The sequence below is a fragment of the Nylanderia fulva genome, unplaced genomic scaffold (genome assembly GCF_048542155.1).
Source record: "Nylanderia fulva isolate GAGA-0341 unplaced genomic scaffold, ASM4854215v1 Scaffold5, whole genome shotgun sequence".
NCBI classification, from domain to species: Eukaryota; Metazoa; Arthropoda; class Insecta; order Hymenoptera; family Formicidae; genus Nylanderia; species Nylanderia fulva.
This window is the reverse complement of record NW_028190587.1, coordinates 599,276-623,521: the sequence shown is the minus strand read 5'-3', so window position 1 is coordinate 623,521 and position 24,246 is coordinate 599,276. Positions and strand designations below refer to the sequence as shown.

Sequence of the window (24,246 nt, the reverse complement as noted above, 5' to 3'; positions counted from 1 at the left end):
ACAATGATATCTCACAATGAACATATATCTAATTGTAAGAAAAAAAAAATAAGCACCTCGAATTTTTTTGCATGCCATCCTCTGATGTTTGATTTCACCAATTGAATCTTCGAGCATAGAATTTAAATTTTTTCAAATATAATTTTTAAGCATTCCATAAATTTTGAAACTTCTAGGTACTGCATTTCTCAATACGTATAATTATAATAAAAACATAATTTTCAATTCACACAATCGCTGTTCTGAGTAATTACAGAGCCGAGAAAATGATTTAAATGTTTTGAGAAACTATTTTTGTTTTAAACATTCCTTACCGAAAAGTTTGTCAACGAATATATAAATTATGAGAAATGTAACTTATTTCCTTAGCTACATAAAATTGTATGCACGTCTTGATAAGTGAACATCGTAATAATAATACTAATAATGCAAATTTTACATACAAAAATACAAGATTTCTGCAATACTTAAAGTTCCTCTTCTACAATTTTCTCTATCAGAACTAAGTATTTTGTTTAATATTTTATTTGTAGTCATCTATATAAGAACTTCTTCAGCTATTATTAACTATTTATTCTAAATTGCCAAGAGATATTTCTGAGTGTCTTCCTTTTCTGTTTTTATTTGTTTTTAGTGTCTTCAATAGTTTCTTCTTGTTGGTGATATTCTCTTTTATCGCCTTCTGCGCAAGGAATAAGTAATCGATCTTTCGTCAGAAACGATGACTTTTCCTGCAGACTTAATTAACTTTTGTGAAGTGACAGAAGTTAATGTTAAAATACCTTCTTGTGTTTAGCAATCTTGTCTTAAAAATCGTCTCCACAATTCTTCTATTTCACCCGGCGCGACGTTTACCCATGTTTCACAGAGTATATTAATACACCAATTTAAATAATTTTCTGTATTAAAATTAATTTTAGAAACAGAATTTTTCTTCTGTACATCTTCCAATAAGCATTCATGACATATTTGGTCCATTTTCTTCATAATATCTGAGCAGAATTGTTTATTAAACAAGTTTATCGGAAAGAATACTACTTCGAAACCATCATCGTGAGTAATTTTTTTCGAAAATATGCGTCGTGTGCTATCGTCAACTAGTAAAAGCACTTTGCCAGCTATATTCTTCTCCTTCTTATGTATCGTCACAGTTGGCTTAAATATATTATTGTACCATATATTATGGCAACAAAATACAAAACTGTTCGATTTTTTCTCCAGATTTTCTGCTGAGACATTTTCTTGTAGTTTATGAGCGACGAGCAATCTGTTCTCGTAATAATCTGATACACTTTGACTCTCATATTCATTAATTTCAACTTCGTCAGACAGAATAGAAGCTAGTTTCTTACTATTAGTCATATTTGTGCAAAATATAAAAGTTAAAATCCTCTTTTTCAAATCGTCAATTTGTTGCACTGGGATTTTGTCTGCGGCTGCGTGTGCTATCAAGGTCTCAACAAAAGTACTCCATATGAAGTCTGCTTCGATCATAATATAAATGTTATCTTTACTAATATTTTCCTGCTCTAATCGCTGTCTGAATTTTCGAACAAATTGCTCAGCATTAGATTGATTGGCCTCATCATCCCTTTGAAAAGAATTTTGCAAAATTTTCTCACTTTTGAACCTAGGTAGTACAATTCCGTAACGTTTTTTAAATCTAACCAAAAAGTACTTCATATTTGACGGTTCACCAACATCTTTTGCGATGTCACATGCTGCCTTACGAAGTTGCTTCCAGTCAATTGTGTTTCCTAATGCTTCTTGCTCTTGATACCATTTATACAATTTTTCGTTCAAGATTGAAACAGAATCTGGACACTTTATTTTAATGTCGTAACGTTGTCTAAAACCTTGCATGAAAGTATGCATATATTTTGGTAATTGTCCAATCTTTTTTGCAATTTCATTTGCTTTCTTCAAAAGCTTTCTGTTTAACTTCTTGTCAATTACGTTTCCTGGTACATTCTCTTTACACCATTTATATAATTGTTTGTCCAATTCATTAAACATTGTTCTAGATGTTATAATCTTTCTTTTTATGTTCATTCCTTTATTAATTGATTCGCGTATTTTATCACTTTTCTTCACTATCGTATATACAGTATGATAAGGTAGATTAAAACAAGTGGCAATGTTTTTCACTGAAATGCCACGATCAAATTTATCTAAAATTTGAAGTTTCTTTTCTATTGTGAGACCTTTTCCAGAAGCCTTATTGTTAATTACGCGCTTGGTTGACATGATAAATTTATATATAAAATTACTTTTACACAAAACTGTTTTACTGTTTACTGACTTTAGGGAAATCCCGTGAAACTTTTTCTATTATACGATATGCGATTTTGAAACACTGAAATTATATTCGCAAAAATTACGACTAAGTTGCTTTTCAGAAGAACGTTCCGAACGAACGGAAATAGAAACACTGGTTCAAAGTCATACGTCGACTTACAGAAATATACTTCGCATCCCCGACGTTTGTTTTCATACAGTGATATCTACTAAGACATTATTGTCCATTATTTACAATAACATGATATATAAAATGACAAATAAAGTTATCGAACCACACACACACACACACGAGCTAAATGAATTTTTATTAACTTAAAAATTGGAGTTAATTTAATAAAATAATTTCTATTATGCAAACGAATTAAAATTTATTGATTGCTAAGAGATAAATTTAATTCCAAATAAAATTTTTTAATGTTTAAATGAATCTAATTCTACTCCTTTTTTAATAGTTACATTAAAATTAATCCAACTTTGTTTACAAAGGGGCACAGAAACAAACGTGGAAATATAGCGTATTTCATATCAATAAAAATTGCACCAATCATTAATATTGCAGTGAAACAAAAAAATTCTTCACTATAGTTAGTCGTACACATATAAATACCTACATGTACCTAGATAAGTATTATTATGATGCAAACAGAAAGTTTGCAAATTAATACAGGCCCTGATCATATATTAACATTGTAGTTTGATTGTATAATTTACCCAAGAGAATATAAAAAGTCTTTTAAGCATTTTTAATCTACAATAAAATCTATTAAAGTCACAGTTAAAATACCATTATGTCTATATAAAACCTATAATAAATTCTTTACTTATATAATAATGATTTTTAATATTTTATGAAGTAATTAGAAAATTTTACGATATTTATAATAATAAATTTTGATTAATTGCTAGTTAACGATATTAGCAAAAATAAAACAAGGAAAAATAATTTCATATTCTTTAGAAGAATTTCTAAATATTTATTACGCGACAATATGCATTTCCGATTTTAAGTAAACGACACACAAAAGCAAAAAGAAGAAAGAGCGATAAACAAGAAAAAATAAAAAAACATTGTTGCTCATCGTATTGAGTAAAAGGCAGAGAGATATATTACAATCCTGAATTAGCATATGCTTTTACAATAGTGTTTGCCATAAACTTTTTTGTACTTATGCAGAATATTTGTGCATAATAATTAATCTTTATATATTATAGATAAAGGTTTATATATATAAAAAGTGAAAGATTACATATAAAAATATAAATTTTAAAAATTATGAATTGCTACAGCAGTTTTATTTAAATGTAGAAAATAAGATATCTTTGTCCTTTTCCTGTAGATTTTTTACATCTTTTGTGATTTGTCGAACACATTTATCCATTCATTTTTTATAATTTAAGATAACCGTACCGTAATCTAACGTCGAGATTCTTCGACGACGACACGAAACGATCAAAATGCTCCGAGAGATAATTGAATCGTTTCAAGACATTGTCGAAATATTCGAAAACGTACGAATTACTGCGAGTTCTACGATTAGTTTTTCTTACAATTAGCCCAATTATAGCCAGGTACCCCGATGCTCGAAATTCGGCTAACCGAGACATGCATGCACGCGCGATTAATCAATGTATCTCGAGGAGCATTTTTGGTACTTTGAGACGATCGTTAATTCCATTTTCGGGTCTAAAATCGTTTGGGTCCGATGAACAGGTTCAAGCTACAATTTTCGAGCATTCCGACTCGTACGTTTTTCTTTCTCTGAGAGAAAGAGAAAGAAAGAGAGAGAAAGGTCATATGACTCTGCGATACAGATGCAACCGTATAGACTTCTAGTTCAAATCCGGTCATGTAGTGTGTGAGTTTTGTATGTATATACAGGGTGTGTCAGAACTGGCGGAAAAGTTTTTAATGTCAGATTCCTGGTATCATTTAAAGACGATTTTTCCTTAGTGAAAATAATGAAGCAGGCCATCATTTTTAGCATGTACCCAATTTTTGCTATTATATATCTTTATAGTTAAGCCTTATATTAAAATTCTATTAAAGTAAACTCTACCTAAAATTAACTGAAGAATGTAGTTCTGTTAATATTTTATTTCCACAAGATTTAATTGTCAAAAAAAGTCTTTATTTTCAACTGCTTATAATTTTAAAATTATTGGTGTCTCGACATTTTCGCTGAGGACAAATTGTCTCCGAATGATACTAGAAATCTGCCTTTAAAAACTTTTCCGCCAGTTCTGAAACACCCTGTATATGTAAGGTTCCGATGTTGGTGTGCGTGTGACGCCTCGTAAGGCAATGGAATGCGCCCGCTCTACTCAACCACTCGGACGGACGGCTTTGTCTTCGCGATCTGACGTCTCGTTCCGAGAGCCGCATCGCGCTGGTGCGATATCGGTTCTATATCCTGAGACGTCAGGACGACGATCCTGCATCCGGACTAATCTGCCCTAATCGAATTCTTTCGGCCGTGACTGTTCGAGAGATCGAGATAAAGGAAACGAGTGTCGTCTGCCATTAGCGCTGCTTCGGGGAAAAGGATAATTATAGAATTGAAAGATATTTTCACCAAAATAAGTAATTAATTAAATTTACATTTGTATCCTTTCGTCAATTAAAATTTTGAAACAGTTATTGCAACTAATATAATTTTTAATTACAAGAAAAATATCTCAAATCTTACGATTAAAATATAAATATAAAATATTCGTCTTACTAATTACTATTTAAATATTAAGCGTGTAAATTTGTCGTGCAAAGCTTTTGAAAAAATTAACTGATTAAACAACGAAGTTCAAAACAATAGAAATGCAAATGCATGGCGAGCTAATCGCCACGAATACGCTTTTATCGCATTGTCTCCCGCTATCGACATAAATGAGCTATAGAATATCTTTTCGCAAAGCACTAAAGCACGTAGATCTATTCGCGAAACCGATAAACTGTTCTCAAACGACCATGAAATATCACGTAAAACGACTGAGTCGTTATCGCTTCCTTCACGTCGCATCCTTCTGTCTCATCAACTTGATGAGGTAACCAATGGAAGTTAAATTATGAAATCAATTAAGAATACCGACTTGATCACTATGAAAAATGAATAGTGACTGCCGCTCGACGTGCTGTGTCTTAATGATCGATGATCATCTTTAAGTATATTCACAACATGATTTCCAAATATTCGAATTTATATTGCTGAAATTACATTTAAATTTACCGGTTTGTCGTATTATTAATTAATATTAATAAATAATAAATTGTAAGTATCCTAAATATCAAAATTCTTTTAAATATTCCAAATTTTACTTGAAAATAATTTGAAATAAAAACTTGTTAAAAATTGAAATAAACATTGCGCTATTACACTTTCTCTCTGTACAAAATAATACAATAAAATTTAAAGATACTAAAAGATAACGAGTAATTATATCATTCAAATTGCACAACGGTATAGATCATAACACGAACATTATACACTATAATTAATAGATTGTTCACACCTCCCACGTTTTCTTAATTCGCCTCTCCTTTTCTATCTCGCTTAAATCTCTTCCTTCTCGACGTTCTAACGTCGCGAGCCTTTCGCAATTAATCACCTCGTGGCGATCACTAACTGTCCGACCATATTAACGAAGCAATCGTCTCCGGATTTCGTCCACACGTCTACGCATAGCAGACACCTCATTTCGATCCAATTATTCGAAAAATAAAGCGCAGTTTGTCTTCCATTTCTAACTCGTTTAAATTTCATACACCTATTTAATTCGGTACTTGTTTCTGTCCGAAGCAATTTCGAGATCTCGCCCAGTTGTCAATCGCGGAGAAGAAACGATTTGTTACGCGCGCGGTAATAAAAGACCGTGTCCCATATTCGTGTGCGCGACAATAAGGAAAGAGTGACGCAGACCACAACGACGACAGGCGGAAGACAAGGTGGACAAGAGACCACCGATGGTGTATAATGAATGGATCGTTCGCACCTCGCCCACGCGTCTGTCTTTCAGCCGTTTGCCACGATCGGCACACGATCTCCTAGATGGTAGTGGATGTGGCCGGCCGATAATTAATTACCCTTGAGTGATCGAGGGCCGTCGAATCTACCGAGTCTGCCGCGTCTTCCGTTGGAAGTACCGTGCCAATTTGTCAGGGTATATAGTCACACGCTTTTCGCCAAAGCCATCGCGTTCTCCACCGACGATATAATGAAAGGGCTGTCCTTTCCTTTATTATATTCCGCGAGAAGCTCGCGGATTGAGAGATGTCCACTGCGCGATGCCTATATATTATTATATGCATACGCAGTGACGAGGATGGTTTCACATTCTTCGAGATTCAAGCTTCTCGCTTTAATCAGATTTGCTATTCACTTCGCGCTCATTCGTCACATCTCCATTTAATTTCTCTGAAATCCTCTTACGAGCGATATGAATTCTATAAATGCAAATCACGGTGGATTATAATATTTATTCAAAAGTTCGGATTTTTTTTTTCAATAATTCAAAATGACCGCGAGTCTCTCGAACGCTTATTCCACGGAAGATATTTTCGCTTATCGGGAGATCGCTCAAAATGAACTTTCCTAAAAATAATGTGCTAATGCGAGACGCGCGTTGATCTCACGAATCTCCTTTCGGAGGCATCACGTACCGGGTGGCCCCGTACGAAGAGGGCACGCCGGCGCCGCACCTGCCAGGTCATTAGGGTATATAAACGGTAGATAGAGTGTAGGATAGAGTCCGAGGTTCTCTGGGAAGAAGAGACACAAGATCTTTGTCTCTCTCTCTCTCTTATTTCTATTTTCGCTTTCTCTGTATCTCTCTCCTCTTTTCTCATCCGTGGAGACCGAGATAGATCTCTCTCGCATCTCTATCTCGGTCTCTTCGGATGAGAGAAAAGGTGGTAGGGCGAGGCCGCGAGAAGAGAAGGCAAGGCTGCGACGAGGAGAGGGAGAATCGAGCGGGAAAGAAGAGAAGAATCTGGTCAGTTGTGAAGGAGGATAAGAGGGAGGCCGAAGAAGAGAAGAAGAAGAAGAAGAAGCAGAAAGGCATATCGGGAGAGGACCCAGGAGGAGGTACCCGTCACGAACTGCGGGCTAATTGTCCGGGAGATTGCTCCTGCAGCCTGCTGTGCGCTGCTGTTGCTGCCGTCTGTCCTGCACGTTGTTTCCTCGACCTTAAGGCAACCTCCGGGCGTCTTTAAGATCTTGATCCCGCTGAAGATCGACCGAGTCTCCGGCTACATCGCTCCGCGGATAGGATTATTGTTTTGCAGGGATGGATTTACGTCGGCGATTTCTGAGCTGTCCGTAATTGTAATTGATGATGGGGGAAACGTAATTAACTCTCGTCCGGATTCGCGATTTTGATTAGGCGAAAGGTCGCACATGACTATGAGAGAAGTAACTGAAAAATTTGCACGTTTGATGGAGCGTCGGCAAATCTGTATTTAATATTCAAATCGTAATCTCGAGAGATACAATCTCTCTCTCTCTCTCTTTCTCTCTGCTTAATAAATATTTTTTTAATAATAAATATATTTTTTATAATAATAAACTATTGCATATAAATCTGGAAAATGAAAAATTACAGTATCAATTAAAATTGAACAGTTATATCGAGTGATGTAAGTGAAAAAATGGGACAAATTAAAGTATCGCAGTTCTTGCAATTCGCGCGACTTTCTGTTTCCGGGGAAGAATGAGTGTTCGCGTGTTGTGCGTATATCTTCGTTTATTCCCTTGCTCTCGTGTCGATGGGCGAAACAAGAAGAAACACGGCGGCAAGAAACTCTGTATCCTGCACGGGACATCGTGCGATCGAACGACGTCTCTCGATTTCGCTCTTTTTTCAGAAACATTTCCTAGTACACGACAATTTTAATATAATAGATCGGGTTGCGAGAGATTCTCGAAACACTTAAGCTAAAATTCCAAAATCTAAGCAATGCAAAGTAAATCCGCAAGAAAATTATTCCTATATGCCCGAACATGTCAGATTACAAAACTTACATCTAATCACAAGGTATCCAGCAGACTCAATAAAAAAATTCCCTGACTTCTTCAGATTTTTCAAGACCAGAAATTAATGTTTTCCTCGACCTTTTAGTATTCTTATTTCCAAATATATAATTTGCATATATCTATATGATAAATCAATTAAATGTTAAATCATGAAATTCTTCAGATATTTTTGTCAACAAAGAAAACGTTTGGAAGTTAAAAAAAAATTTAAATCAATTATACAATTTGCATTATGTACGATAATCAAAACAAACATGTCACTATAAACTATTTATATAATCACCTTTTTTATTTATATAAAATTTTTTAGTTTTCTAAACATTAAAATAAAATAAAAAAACAGTAAAAATATAAATTAACGAACATATTGTAGATGAATCGATTTTTAACACAGAAAATTAGTATGCTGAGAGTCAAAGAAAAATAGACATTTATTTAATAAAAAATGTGATGATAATAACATCCATTTACGATGTTAACCTTTTAATTTGTTAAAAAAAAGCGGCTTAAAAAAATTAATGCATTTATCTAACATATGTATACGTAATATGTATCTGTAAATTTTTTTACCTAACTCGTATCATCGAAAGCTGAGAACCACTGACTCGCGTAGAAAGATCGCGAGATGGACCGGTTTATGGAGATAACTTCTCACTCTGAAATCATATCTTCTACGAGCGAATATATGAACGTAAACCTTTTTCTTCGAATAGCTAGCTCCTTAAAAAAATTTGAGAAAATATTTCATTCAAGAGGATAACAAACAAAACAACCGCAGAAACGAGTGAAAAAGTGGATTAACGAGACAAGTTAAAAGAAAAGATATACATAGCGAGATAATGTCGATCGATAATGCCTTAGATGTCGAGCCGAAAAATCTAGATAACAACATTGATAGATGCCGCTTTCCCAATACTTCACGGGCACGTAGACGGCCCTGTAAAATGTATTAATGAATCACAATAAATTTATTTAGGAAACCTTTAAACGGTTGATGATATACTTCATCAATATAAGAGATGATTAAAAAAAGGATGAAAAAACAGGTACAGATACTATTAAAGAAATCTAAAGTTCCAATTTTTAAGCCTGCTATGTTTCATAATATCGATATTATGAAAATTAATAAAATATAATTATATAATAAATATATATACTTATTATTATACTTTTCTATGAAAATCAGCTAAAATTTTTTATACCTTGCTCGAATATATTTTAATAACAATAAATATATTACTCGTTATGTATTTTAACTCCAAATCAACAGTTATGTATTATTTATAAAGTACTCATATACATTATTACTTTTACTTAAACATTTAAAAAAACTATCGAATTCAATAATAGAATAAAGTACGACAACATCAAACGTAATTAGTATACTTAAATTAATCAACAACCATTTAGATTTACTGGCAATTAAAAAACGAGCACTGAACTGATATATTTATATATACATGTACACATACAGATACACATAATGAAAGAAAATATAGTAAATATTCACTTTAAATATATACACACAATGATATTCTACAAAGAACACATATCTAATATAAAATAAAAAAAGAAGTAAGCACCTCGAATTTTTTTGCATGCCATCCTCTGAAGTTTGATATCATCAGTTGTACCTCCGAGCAGAGAATTTAAATTTCTTCAAATATAATTTTTAAGCATTCCAGAAATTTTGAAACTCCTAGGTACTGCATTCCTCATTACGTATAATTATAATAAAAACATAATTCTCAATTCACACAATCACTGTTCTGTGCAAATACAGATTCGACAAAAAAATTTAAAAATTTTGAGAAACTTTTTTGTTTTAAACATTCCGTACCGAAAAGTTTGTCAACGAATATATAAATTATGAGAAATGTAACTTATTTCCTTAGCTACATAAAATTGTATGCACGTCTTGATAAGTGAACATCGTAATAATAATACTAATAATGCAAATTTTACATACAAAAATACAAGATTTCTGCAATACTTAAAGTTCCTCTTCTACAATTTTCTCTATCAGAACTAAGTATTTTGTTTAATATTTCATTTGAAGTCATCTATATAAGAACTTCTTCAGCTATTATTAACTATTTATTCTAAATTGCCAAGAGATATTTCTGAGTGTCTTCCTTTTCTGTTTTTATTTGTTTTTAGTGTCTTCAATAGTTTCTTCTTGTTGGTGATATTCTCCTTTATCGCCTTCTGCGCAAGGAATAAGTAATCGATCTTTCGTCAGAAACGATGACTTTTCCTGCAGACTTAATTAACTTTTGTGAAGTGACAGAAGTTAATGTTAAAATACCTTCTTGTGTTTAGCAATCTTGTCTTAAAAATCGTCTCCACAATTCTTCTATTTCACCCGGCGCGACGTTTACCCATGTTTCACAGAGTATATTAATACACCAATTTAAATAATTTTCTGTATTAAAATTAATTTTAGAAACAGAATTTTTCTTCTGTACATCTTCCAATAAGCATTCATGACATATTTGGTCCATTTTCTTCATAATATCTGAGCAGAATTGTGTATAAAACAAGTTTATCGGAAAGAATACTACTTCGAAACCATCATCGTGAGTAATTTTTTTCGAAAATATGCGTCGTGTGCTATCGTCAACTAGTAAAAGCACTTTGCCAGCTATATTCTTCTCCTTCTTATGTATCGTCACAGTTGGCTTAAATATATTATTGTACCATATATTATGGCAACAAAATGCGAAACTGTTCAATTTTTTCTCCAGATTTTCTGCTGAGACATTTTCTTGTAGTTTATGAGCGACGAGCAATCTGTTCTCGTAATAATCTGATACACTTTGAGTCTCATATTCATTAATTTCAACTTCGTCAGACAGAATAGAAGCTAGTTTCTTACTATTAGTCATATTTGTGCAAAATATAAAAGTTAAAATCCTCTTTTTCAAATCGTCAATTTGTTGCACTGGGATTTTGTCTGCGGCTGCGTGTGCTATCAAGGTCTCAACAAAAGTACTCCATATGAAGTCTGCTTCGATCATAATATAAATGTTATCTTTACTAATATTTTCCTGCTCTAATCGCTGTCTGAATTTTCGAACAAATTGTTCAGAATTAGACTGATTGGTCTCATCATCCCTTTGTGTGTGAAAAGAATTTTGCAAAATTTTCCTACTTTTGTATTTAGATTTTAAAATTCCGTGACGTCTTTTAAATGTATACAGAAACCGACTCATATTTGACGGTTCACCAACATTTTTTGCCATGTTACATGCTGCCTTACGAAGTTGCTCCGAGTCAATTGTGTCTCCTGATGCTTTCCGCTCTTCATACCATTTATACAATTTTTCGTCCAAAATTGGAACAGAATTTTGAGACTTTACTTTAATTTCGTAACGTTTTCTAAAACTTTCCATGAGACGACTCATTTTTCTTGGTAATTCCCCAACCGTTTCTGCGATTTTATATGCTTCCTCAGTAAGCTTTCTGCATTGCTGGTAGTCAATTACATTTCCCGGTACGTTCTCTTTACACCATTCATGTAATTGTTTGTCCAATTCATAATATTTAAAATTTGCTTGAGATATTACAGACTTTCTTTTCATGCTCATTCCTTTATTCAATGATTCGCGTATTTTACCACTTTGGTTCACTATTTGATATACAGTAATATAAGGTAGATTAAAACAAGTGGCAATGTTTTTCACTGAAATGCCACCATTAAATTTCTCCAAAATTTGAAGTTTCTCTTCCATTGTAAGATGTTTCCTAGAAGCCTTATTGTTAGTTACGCGCTTGGTTGACATGATGAGTTTATATATAAAATTATTTTTACACAAAACTGTTTTACTGTTTACTGACTTTAGAGAAATCCTGTGAAACTTCTCTTACTATACAATATCCGATTTTGAAACACTAAAATTATATTCGCAAAAATTACGACTAAGTTGCTTTTCAGAAGAACCTTCCGAACGAACGCAAATGGAAACACTGGTTCAAAGTCATGCGCTGACTCGAAGAAATATATTTCGCATCCCCGACGTTTGTTTTCATACAGTGACATCTACTAAGATATTGTCTATTATTTACAATAACATGATATATAAAATGACAAATAAAGTTATCGAGCCACACACGCACACACAAACAAGCTAAATAAATTTTTATTAACATAAAAATTAGTGTTAATTTTGTGAAATAATATTTTATTGGAAAAAAATAAAAATTTGTTGATTACTACGAGATAAATTTAATTCCAAATGATCTTTTTTGTTATTTATATATAAATCTACTGGTTTTATTCATTATATAATATAAATTATAATATAAATTAATTTTATAATATAAATTATAATTTATATTACTTGTATCCAAATTATTTCAAAATGTACGTACACAGATATACATAATGATGACAGAAAAATTCCAGTAACAAACATACCCATTTAAAATATAAATAATTGATACAACGAAAAAAAGATTAATACATAATAAAAAAATAAACACCTTAAATTTCCGTGATTTTGTGTCATCCCTTAAATCTTGATTTTATTAGTTGCACTTCTCGATAAATATATTTCAGAAAACTGTAAAACTCTCAGGCACATCGCGTTTCTGCTAACGCGCATAACTATGACGAAAAACATCACCAAGTAAATACAGTTCATTGTCAGTCGCGATTATGATTTAAATGTTTTGAGAAACCATAGTCTTTTTTCAACACTATCTAAGTTTATCAACGAATATATAAATAATAAGAAATGTAACTTATTTTCTTAACTACATAAAATTGTATGCACGACTTGTATAATTGCACATAATAATAATAATAATATTGCGAATATACAAAAGTACGAATGTTTCTGCAATACTTAAAGTTCCTCTTCTTCGAATTCTTCCACCAGAACTATTTGTGCGTAATAATTAATTTTAATATATTATAGATAAAGGTTCATAAATATAAAAGGTAAAAGATTACATATAAAAATGTAAATTTTAAAAAATATAAATTGCTGCAACAATTTTTATTTAATTCTCGAGATATTTTTGTCCTTTTCCTATAGACTTTTTACATCTTTTTGTGATTTGTCGAATACATCTATGCATCCATTTTTTGGAATTTAAGATAACCGGACCGTAACCTAACGACGAGATTCAACGACGTCGACACGAAACGATCGAAATGCTCCGAGAGTTAATTGAATCGCTCCAAGACATTGTCAATATATTCGACAACGTACGAATTACTGCGAGCTCTACGATTAGTTTTTTCTCAGCCCAATTCTAGCTAGGCACCCTGATGATTAAATCAATTATACAATCTGCATTATGTACGATGATCGAAACAAACATGAACATATCACTATGAACTATTTAAATAATCACCTTTTTTATTTATATCAAGTTTTTTAGTTTTCTATTAAACATTGAAATAAAATAAAACGACAATGAAAATATAAATTAACAAACACGCTGTAGATGAATCGATTTTTAACACAGAAAATTAGCGTGCTGAGAGTCAAGGAAAAGTATATATTTTTTTAATCAAAAATTTCAAATTATTGAGACAATTGTAGATAATAATGTGAAAAAATCCAGGCATATAGTAAAATTTCCTGACTTTTCCCTGACAATTTCAGATTTATAAAATTCCCCGATGAAGCCCGATTTTCCAGATTTCCCTGATCGCTCTAGGACATTCTGAATCATCTAAAAATTCACCGAAATAAAGACGACTTATATTTGCCGTTGAATTATCGACGTGCCGCGAACGTGCCAATCGATCAGATATAAATCGGCCATTTTGCATGCTCGACAACAAGTCGAGCAGTGCTCGGCTACCGGCTCGTGCAAATACCTACAGATACGAGAAGCATCACGTATAACGCGAGCAGACGGACGTGTATACATATACACACGCGCCTCGCCGTTATCCACCACGTGTACGTACACACGTATATTCGCGTGTGATTCACGATGGGCGCTGCGGATAGTCTACGCGCGTAGCAGGAGTTCGTCCCAATGACGGAGCTCATGGCCAGTCAGCCAGTACTAATTAACCGTGGAATGCTGTATCTAGATTGAAATCTGGGTGACCCGACGCCCTGGGGCCGCCACCTTGCCTCAACCTCCGGGGCTTCGTTCGGAGCTCACGGGTTCACCAGCTCGACGGCCAGTCACCGTAGGCAATATAGAGAGTAGATCCTACCTACGCCCTGTATCTAACCATATGTATAGTCGCGCGAACTCGCGAACACACGTACAACGCGTTAAAGCGCAATTCAGACCAAATCCATTTGTGTAGACTGTTATGGAAGTGCACGTTCTACCTGCATATGCCAGTGTATGATTTAAGCTCGCGATATAGTCACCTGAATTGCAACTCAAATTCGTGAAAAGCTCAATCGACATTGCATATAACTGATTAATTTTTGACAGCTATATTTAAAATTCCAAAAAATATATATATATAAAAGATATTTAAGTACGTTTTATAACAGTAAAATAAATTAAAAAATTGTGTATTTCTAGAACATCTTTTTCCATAATGCTACGTATATATGCTAATTTAAAAAAAAACACAAATCCGTTTACACGACGATTGTAAAAAATGATCGAGGTAATGGAAGTAATTTTTGCTCGGAAACTCAGGAAACAATGAAATCCGCATGGTGGAACGGCATTGCGTAAGATGAGCATGCTGATCGCGGTGCATAGATAATTCAGTTTACACGGAACGAGTTTAGATCGTGAAAAAAAAATAACGTAATCAGTGGTGGTGTACCTTCGGTCGTTATGTCAATATCGTATACACGATCGTAAAGGTCACCACGTTATTTTAGCGTTCGCTATCTGCCGCGGTAACCTTTTGTGATCAATATCAGTGATCTCATTAAACGTTAACAATAAAATGTCGTGATATCGTGACCTATTAACATATTACCACGTCGATATTAACTCCGCGCTTTGATGGCAATCAATCTATCTTTCTCGCGCCCTCGAGCTTAGCGTTCCCCGAGATACTGCAGCATTAAATTGATCGATAATGTATATCATACCCGAGAGAGATTTCTTTCTTTTGCTTTATATACGCGGTTCCATTTAATTAGTTTAATCCGACCGTTGTGCTTCCGATGCTCTCTTAAGAGATCGGTTCGTTTGACGGCTCGTATTAATCTACTCGTCGAAATAGTAAAGTGTTTTTATCGCGAGATCGGTACGGACGAGATGGCAATGTGCCAGAGGTTGCCCGCTAAAGTAACACCGTGTACAGCCTTTTTTCGTTCACGCGTCGCCGAGCATGAGATCAAAAAGGTCAGTGGACAGATCGAGGAATCCACTTATCGTCGGAAAATGCATTGACGTGTACTCGCGCCACGCCGTGTTCTGGAAGAAAATTATTCTCAATATATCCGCGTACGTAATAAAGTCTCGACCGACTGTGTGAATCGCTGCGGAAAAGGGTAGATTTATGTTATGTGATATGATAGTTCGACGATATTTGCGACAAACAGCAAAAACGCGATATCTTATAGCGAGATCAACCGATTCGTCTCATAACTCATGGCTAGATCGATGAAATATCAACCGAGCTCGATGTAATATAATTTAGATAATGACGTGATACACCCGTGGCACATCAATCTAATCGGTAATAATCGGCTGCCACTTCCTCGGAAATCCATTACCGCCCAGCCAATGATTTAGTTCGGATCATTACAAAAGCCGGTATTACATTACCGGGATCATTATTAAATCTAATCGTTGCACCATGATTTGTCTCGAATAAAATTTCGCAGTTTGATTGACAATGAGAAAGAGAAGAATCCATCGTGCATATAAATTCACCAGATTAGAATATTTCTCACGAATTGTTTTTCTCTGTGTTATGAGAGAAATATTAAAAAACAGAAACGAAAAATTCAAAATATTTATCGCTGTCAAAATTGGTTTTATTTAAATTATTCGAATATATAGATAGTTTTATTTTGTATAATCGTTTCGATAACAATAAATATTATTTTACATCGACCTCTCTTTAAATGTGCCCGAAATGTCTAAATAAATTGTATACACACATATATTTAAATATTATTTAGGAAAATTTGTATTTTATAACTTTGCTATAATAATAATTGGATATCCGTGTTCTCAAATTGTCGAAACATTTGTTAAGCATATACATATTCGACTGTTGCATAACTCATAATTCTTTGTAAAGAAATATTCTGACCTCGTGTACAGACATGGTCTGCTAATTCTCGCAAATTAAATTACAAATGATCGTGGTACCCTCACTTAACAATATTTCAGAATCATAAACGCGAGCGATAAGCACGATCGTGCGTTTAGGATCTCTGTGTATGTTCAAAGAATCTGTCCTTCATTCACGTGCGTTCCTGCGTAAAACTATTGCTATTGCTTCACACTAAATTATAATTTGAGAGACGCGGAATTTTCTAGAGTCATTGTGCAGACTAAATAAGAAAAGAGGAACTTTTATCTTCTATAAAATGCTTGCTTTAATTTATGTTTTAATAGGTTTAAAAATATAATAGCGTTTAAATATTGAAATACACGTTATATTTAATTTTACGTATTATAATTAAATTTATTATTTATGACGATTGTGTCATAACAACATAGACCCGTTATTTAAATGTTTTAATTCGCTGAAATAATTAATTTTTATATCAATTATTTTACTATAATGGTGAGTTGTTATAACATTGTCGAAATAATTTTCTAGAGTTACATGTGCACGTGATGTGCCACGAAGAGGCATCCCTGCGAGGTTGACGGTTCGACATGATCATAAAACTACAACCATGCCACTATACATGGATAACCTCCGGGTTAAGTTGTCACCGTGACCACAGTATCGCCTCGTAGATGCGAGGAGAGTTGGCGCGGGGACATTAAGCGTGGAATCATTCTAAAATATGACCAAATAAAAACAGCAGGCTACAACCTGAGGGTGTCTGTAGTTAAGTCGGGTTATGCATCAACTTTATAAACAACTGATCTCCGGCCCGTGCCCATTTGAATAAAAAAATAACAGTAAAAGCTAAAGAAAATTAAAGGCCTGAATCATAAAATAACTAAACACACACACACACACATGCTATAGACAAGAACAACCAAAATTTCTTTGACCTCATCTTAAACTGTAAAAATAAAATGTGATTCTTCATAAAAATATGCAAGTCAAATATGTAGAATAAAATATAAGATAAGTTTTTTCGTACACAAGGTTTCATCTTCGAGAAAATCATATTTGAAGATTCGTCCAATAAATGTACATTTGTAAATAACAAAAGTCGAATCTACGATACACAATTAATTATTCGTATTTCTAAACAATATACTAATAATATACTAAGTCAAAATATATATTTTCGTGTATATAGATATACACATATGCATAAACGTAATGACAGAAAAATTCTAGTAAAAAAAATTCAAATACTAAAATATAAATAAATTAAATACAACAAACAAACATCTAATACAGAATAAAAAAAAATAAACACCTTGACTTTCCATGATTTTGTGTCATCTCTTGAATCTTGGTTTTATTAGTTGCACTACTCGGTAAATATATTTCAGGAAACTCTAAAACTCTCAGGCACATCGCGTCCCTCCTAACGTGCAAAACTATGACGAAAAACATCAGTAATACAGCTCATTGTCACTCGCGATAACGATTTAAATGTTTTGAGAAACCGTAGTCTTTTTTTAACACTATCTAATAAGTTTGTCAACGAATACATACATTATGAGAAATGTAACTTATTTCCTTAACTGCATAAAATTGTGTACACGTCTTAATAAGTGAACATCGTAATAATAATAATAATAATAATGTAAACTTTATATACAAAAAAAAACGAATGTTTCTGCAATACTTGAAGTTCCTCTTCTGCGATTTTTTCTATTAGAACTAAGTATTTTGTTTAATATTTTATTTGAAATCTTCTATATGAAATCTTCTTCAGCTATTAACTATCTATTCTAATTTGCCAAGAGATATTTCTGAGTGTCTTTCTTTTCTGTTTTTATTTGTGTTTTTAGTGTCTTCAAAAATTTCTCCATGTTGGTGATGTTCTTCTTTATCGCCTTCTGCGCAAGGAATAAGTAATCGGATTTTTGTCAGGAACGATGATTTTTCCTGTAGACTTAATTAACTTTTGTGAAGTAGCAGAAGCTATTGTGAGTGTTGGAATATCTTCCCGTGATTGACGATTTTGTCCTAAAAATCGTCTCCACAATTTTTCTATTTCCTTCGGCGCGACGTCTTTCCATGCTTTACAGAGTATATCAATACACCAATTTATATAATATTCTGTGTTGAATTTAGTTTTAGAAAAGAAATTGTTCTGTACACATTCTAATAAGCACTCATGACAAATTTGGTCCATTTTCTCAATAATTTCTGAGCAGGGTAGTTCCGAAAATATCGGAAGGAATACTACTTCGAAACCATCATCGTGAGTAATCTTTTCCGAGAAGATGCGTCGTGTGCAATCGTCAACAAGTAAAATCACTTTGCCAGCTATATTCTTGTCCTCCTTATATAGTGTCACACATGGTTTAAATATATCATTGTACCAGTAAATTGCGAAACTATTCGATTTTTTCTTGAGATTTTTTGCTTTTTCTTGTTTATGAGCGACGAGCAATTTGTTCTCGTAATATTCTGATACACTTTGATTCTCATATTCATTAATTTCATATTCGTCAGACAGAATAGGAGCTACTTTCTTACTATTAGTAATATTTGTGCAAAATATAAAAGTTACAATCTTCTTTTTCAAATCGTCAATTTGTTGCACTGCGATTTTGTTTTCGGCTGCGTGTGCTAGTAAAGTGTCAACAAAAGTACTCCATATGAAGTCTGCTTGGATCATAATATAAATGTTATTTTCACTAATATTTTCCTGCTCTAACTGCTGTCTGAATTTTCGAACAAATTGCTCAGCATTAGATTGATTGGCCTCATCATCTCTTTGAAAAGAATTTTGCAAAATCTTCTTACTTTTGTACCTAGGTAGTACAATTCCGTAACGTTTTTTAAATATTGCCAAAAAGTTATTCATATTTGACGGTTCACCAACATCTTTTGCAATATTACCTGCTGCCTTACGAAGTTGCTTCTGGTCAATTGTGTTTCCTGATGCTTCTTGCTCTTGATACCATTCATACAATTTTTTGTTCAAGATTGAATGAGAATTGTTAGACTTTACTTTAATGTCGTAACGTTTTTTAAAATCTCGCAAGAAATTTTTTATTATTCCTGGTAATTCTCCAACCTCTTTTGCGATTTCATATGCTTTCTTCCAAAGCTCTCTGCTTAGCTCCTTGTCAGTTACGTTTTTCGGTACATTCTCTTTACACCATTTATGTAATTGTTTGTCCAATTCATAATATTTAAAATTTGCTTGAGATATTACATTCCTTCTTTTCACGCTCATTCCTTTATTCACTGATTCGCGTATTTTATCACTTTTGTTCACTATTGTACATACAGTTCTGTAAGGAATATTATGACAAGTGGCAATGTTTTTCCTTAAAATGCCACGATCAAATTTCTCCAAAATTTGAAGTTTCTCTTCAATTGTGATTTTTTTACAAGCCTCATTGTTAGTTACGCGCTCGGTTGACATAATGAGTTTATATATAAAATTACTTTTACACAAAACTGTTTTGTACTGTTTACTGACTTTAGAGAAATCCCGTGAAACTTCTTCTATTATATGATATGCGATTTTGACACACTGAAATTATATTCGCAAAAATTACGACTATGTTGCTTTTCAGAAGAACTTTCCGAACAAATGCAAATGGAAACACTGGTTCAAAGTCATACGTCGACTTACAGAAATATATTTCGCATCCCCGATGTTTGTTTTCATACAGTGACATCTACTAAGACATTATTGTCCATTATTTACAATAATATAATATATAAAATGACAAATAAAGTTATCGAACCACACACACACATACACGCACACACGCGCGCGCGCAAGCTAAATAAATTTTTATTAACATGAAAATTTGAGTTAATTTTGTCAAATAATTTTTTTAATGGAAAAAAATAAATATTTATTGATTAATAAGAGATAAATTTAATTCCGAATAAACTTTTGGTCTTTTTATATATAAATCTACTGGTTTTATTCATTATTTTAAATGTAGTACTTGTACTAATATAAATTATAATTTGTATTATTCGTATCAAAATTAGTTCAAAATGTACGTACACAGATATACATAATAATGACAGAAAAATTCTAGTAACAAACATACCCATTTAAAATATAAATAAATTATAATACAACGAAAAGAAATTAATACATTATAAAAAAATAAACACCTTAAATTTCCATGATTTTGTGTCATCCCTTGAATCTTGGTTTTATTAGTTGCACTTCTCGGTAAATATATTTCAGGAAACTCTAAAACTCTCAAGCACATCGCGTCCCTCTTAACGCGCAAAACTATGACGAAAAACATCAGTAAATATAGCTCATTGTCATTCGCGATAACAATTTAAATGTTTTGAGAAACCGTAGTCTTTTTTTAACATTCCATAGCAAAGTTTACCAACGAATATATAAATTATGAAAAATATTATATATTATATAATATTTACTGACAAAATTGTTTGCACGCCTTAATAAGTAAACATCGAAGTAATCCAATATGACTTTTATGACGAAAGTGTTTCTGCAATTTTTTGAATTTTTTGGTCTTCTTCGATTTGTTCATCAAAGTTAAGTGAGATATTTTTTGTTTGAGATCTTCGTATGATATTTTGTTCGAAATTGCTAAGATGTATTTTTAGTGTCTTTTTTCTGTTTTCTTTCGTATTTTCAGTACCTTTAGTATTTTCTTCTTCTTAACGAAAGAATCGAAAAATTTCGCATATTGGTACACTTCAAAGTTTAAAAAGTTAGTAAAAATATATCGAAAAATGACAAAATTTGATCGGTGAAGTGGTATTAGGTTTATTTGTTAACAATGATTGCATTCTCCCGGAATTGATTATGCAAAATGACTGTATCAGAGTGACATTCTTTCCTTTCTACGCAACAGAGGCTTGTCGATATTTCGTATAAAAAATGTTATCGTCTTGACTCCTGTTAACTCCTGTAAACTAACAAAAATTAATACCGGAGCAGTCGCCCGGCAAGCGAAAGGTCTCGGGTTCGATTCCCGATTCAGCCACTTTCGGATCTATATTCTTCTCTCACATTTAATCATTTAATTCTTTAAGGGGGGTCAGTAGAGAACTATGGATTTAAAAGTCTCAAGTAGGGATTAATCCATATGTTTAAAGTATTGGTAGTAAACCAAGAAAAATACGTGCCTGTGCACAGTTATTTTATTTCAACGAAAAAATTAATTTTCGTTGAAATACACGCACGAACATCCGCATACGGCTTTTAAGTCCTTTCTCAATTGTATGTACTCGTATATTTAATATTAAAGAGCCTTGAGTTAGTCTTAATGTTTAATACCGAAGTATCTTCACGTATTTTTGCAATCTTCTTACAAAAATATTTCCAAAAAATTTAAGATGTCTTCAGAGGTAACTTCCCATAACTTGCAGATCGTATTATATTCAATGTTATAATTTTCTTGACCTCTTTAATTTCAGAAGCGCTTTGGCATGTAAAAACTAAACCAATTTGACCAATTCTATGAATAATTTCTTCATACAACAATTGAGGAAAAAATGTCACTCTGACACAATCATGTTGCATAATCTATTGCGGGAGAATGCAATCAATGTTAAGGACTAATATTAATTCACCAGTCAAATTTTTCATTTTTCGATGTTTTTTTAAACTTTGAAGTGTACCAATATGCGAAATCTTTCGATTATTTTGTTAAAAAGAAGAAAAAACTGAAAGTACTGAAAATACGAAAGAAAACAGAAGAAAAAGACACTAAAAATATATCTTGGCAATTGAAAAAAATATAATTAATGATATAATTGTAGAAAAGACCTCAAGCAAAAGATTTCGAACAAAATATCATATAGGAAAGGCTTCAAACGAAATACCCTATCTCACTTAGCTTTGACAAACAAATCGAAGAAAATACGACAATTTTAATTCGTTAATTCTTTTTATTTAAATATACTGATAAAAATTTATAAATCTTTTAAAGTTTTAAACAATATTTTTTCTATATGTACATAAATATTCTCTGCAAGATCTATCTTTTTAGGATCTTTCCTTCTAATTTTAATTTTAACCATGTATAATTACACGTATCTATACTTGCAGCTACATATTATTATCCATCAGTGCAATTGTCATTATAAGAGTAGCGAGTTCATTTTTCTTAGTTTCGTTATACTCCATTTTCGTAGCGTGCGGGAACCACTTTTACCATGCGAACATAAAAATAGTTTGTTGAAGTGAGAGACACACCGTCCTCTGGAAAGAAGTTTTGGGAGAGCTTGGAGGACCCGATTAAGAGCGAGCTTGCGTTCCATGGTGCTCGTAACGCCGCTCTAAGAACCCGTACCTGTCCACGGCCGGGTAATACCTGAAAACATGTCTCTATCACGGAGGAGAATCTACCTCGTCCGGTAACGCCTTCGCATAAAACCGACGTTTTATCCCGTCTCCGGCGGCCGCGACGTGTTTACGGCGTTTCTATAGTCGACAGAGCAATAACGAGGGGGTATCAGGAGAACAGAGCGGCAAAAGGGAAGTGGTGAGAGAGGGTAGGGGAGGGTGTTTCACGGGTGTGGGATAGAATATTTTCACGAAGCGGCATTTCTAAATTAAGAAGCAGCCGAGCGTAAGGTGGCGCCGACGAGAGAGCGCAAGGCTTTTTCTACCATTTTCCGGTTTCTCTCGTTGGAGATCGCACGGAGGCACCAATACGATTCCTCTGCGATGTCTTTAAGATGTAACGAGTCTTAAGTGCCCTCATATCCTTTTTCCCTTTTTTTTTTTCCATGCAGTTGCCCGCTCCCACTTCTTTTGATATTTCTGTTTGCTTCTCTCCTTCTCTTCGCTTCTCTCGCATTGCATTCGCCGCTTATGGCTCTTCTGCATCCGTCTGATCGCATCTTGACCAAGTCGGCCGGCTGAACGACTTCTTCGATCCAACATGGCTTTCAATCAGATATAAGTTAATAGTATATAGCTAATTATGCGGGTTATTTCGTTGCGACGAGATAATGATAAGAGAAAAATCATTCGCGTGTTAGCGATCGGCGATCGGTTGAGTTTTTTTTCGATTTCGCAACTGAGTTTTTAGCTACTAGATATCAGGTAAAAAATTTTCACATTAAAGAACTAACAGCTGGGAAGAAGCATTTAAATTATATGTATATATATAAATTATACACACGTACATGTATATTTGCTTTTTTAAGTCTTATATCTTAAGATTAATTTTATATCAAAACATAGCTCTGTTCTCTCCATAATTACTAAATTAACGTTGGAAAAATAATCATAATCAAAAGTATCAAAATATAAATAATAAAATCCAAAATTATTCGCGAAATTGAAGCCTACAGTCGAACAGACACACACACACACACACACAATCTGATTAAACTTGACGTGAATGAACTTGAAAACGCGCTCGACGCGTAGCGAATTATAATCTGCGGTAAATTATCTGGTTGCACTCGCAAAGAAGGACGACACTTTATATTCCATCGACGTTTCGTCTGGGTCGTCATACCGACACGCTGCCAACGATACCATGTCAGAGGCTTTTGTAGTTAGTAGGCAGACGTGCTAACGCAACGTCTAACAAATATGCTCAAAACCGTGGAGCCATCGATCGCACGATTTAAGACAACATACACGAATAAGATCTTTAAACCGTATTTCCTACATGATTCGTTGTAAGTAAAACACCAAATTCATCGTCATCATATAAAAATCTGTATCCAAAAAGG

General features: G+C 33.2%; 2 protein-coding genes across 2 annotated transcripts in view; both read right to left on the bottom strand.

The window, feature by feature from the left end:
- The window catches only part of LOC114942058 (uncharacterized), a 311,191-nt gene that overhangs the window by 109,599 nt on the left and 177,346 nt on the right, over positions 1-24,246 (bottom strand).
- Positions 10,171-12,346, bottom strand: LOC146721332 (uncharacterized). Its single transcript, XM_085487008.1, has one exon. It carries the CDS (start codon positions 12,107-12,109, stop codon positions 10,643-10,645), a length of 1,467 nt encoding a protein of 488 aa, XP_085343134.1. The 5' UTR covers positions 12,110-12,346; the 3' UTR covers positions 10,171-10,642.

Coding starts and splice junctions, on each gene's coding strand:
- LOC146721332 (XM_085487008.1), bottom strand. CDS start 12,109: ATGTCAACCAAGCGCGTAACTAACAATAAGGCTTCTAGGAAACATCTT.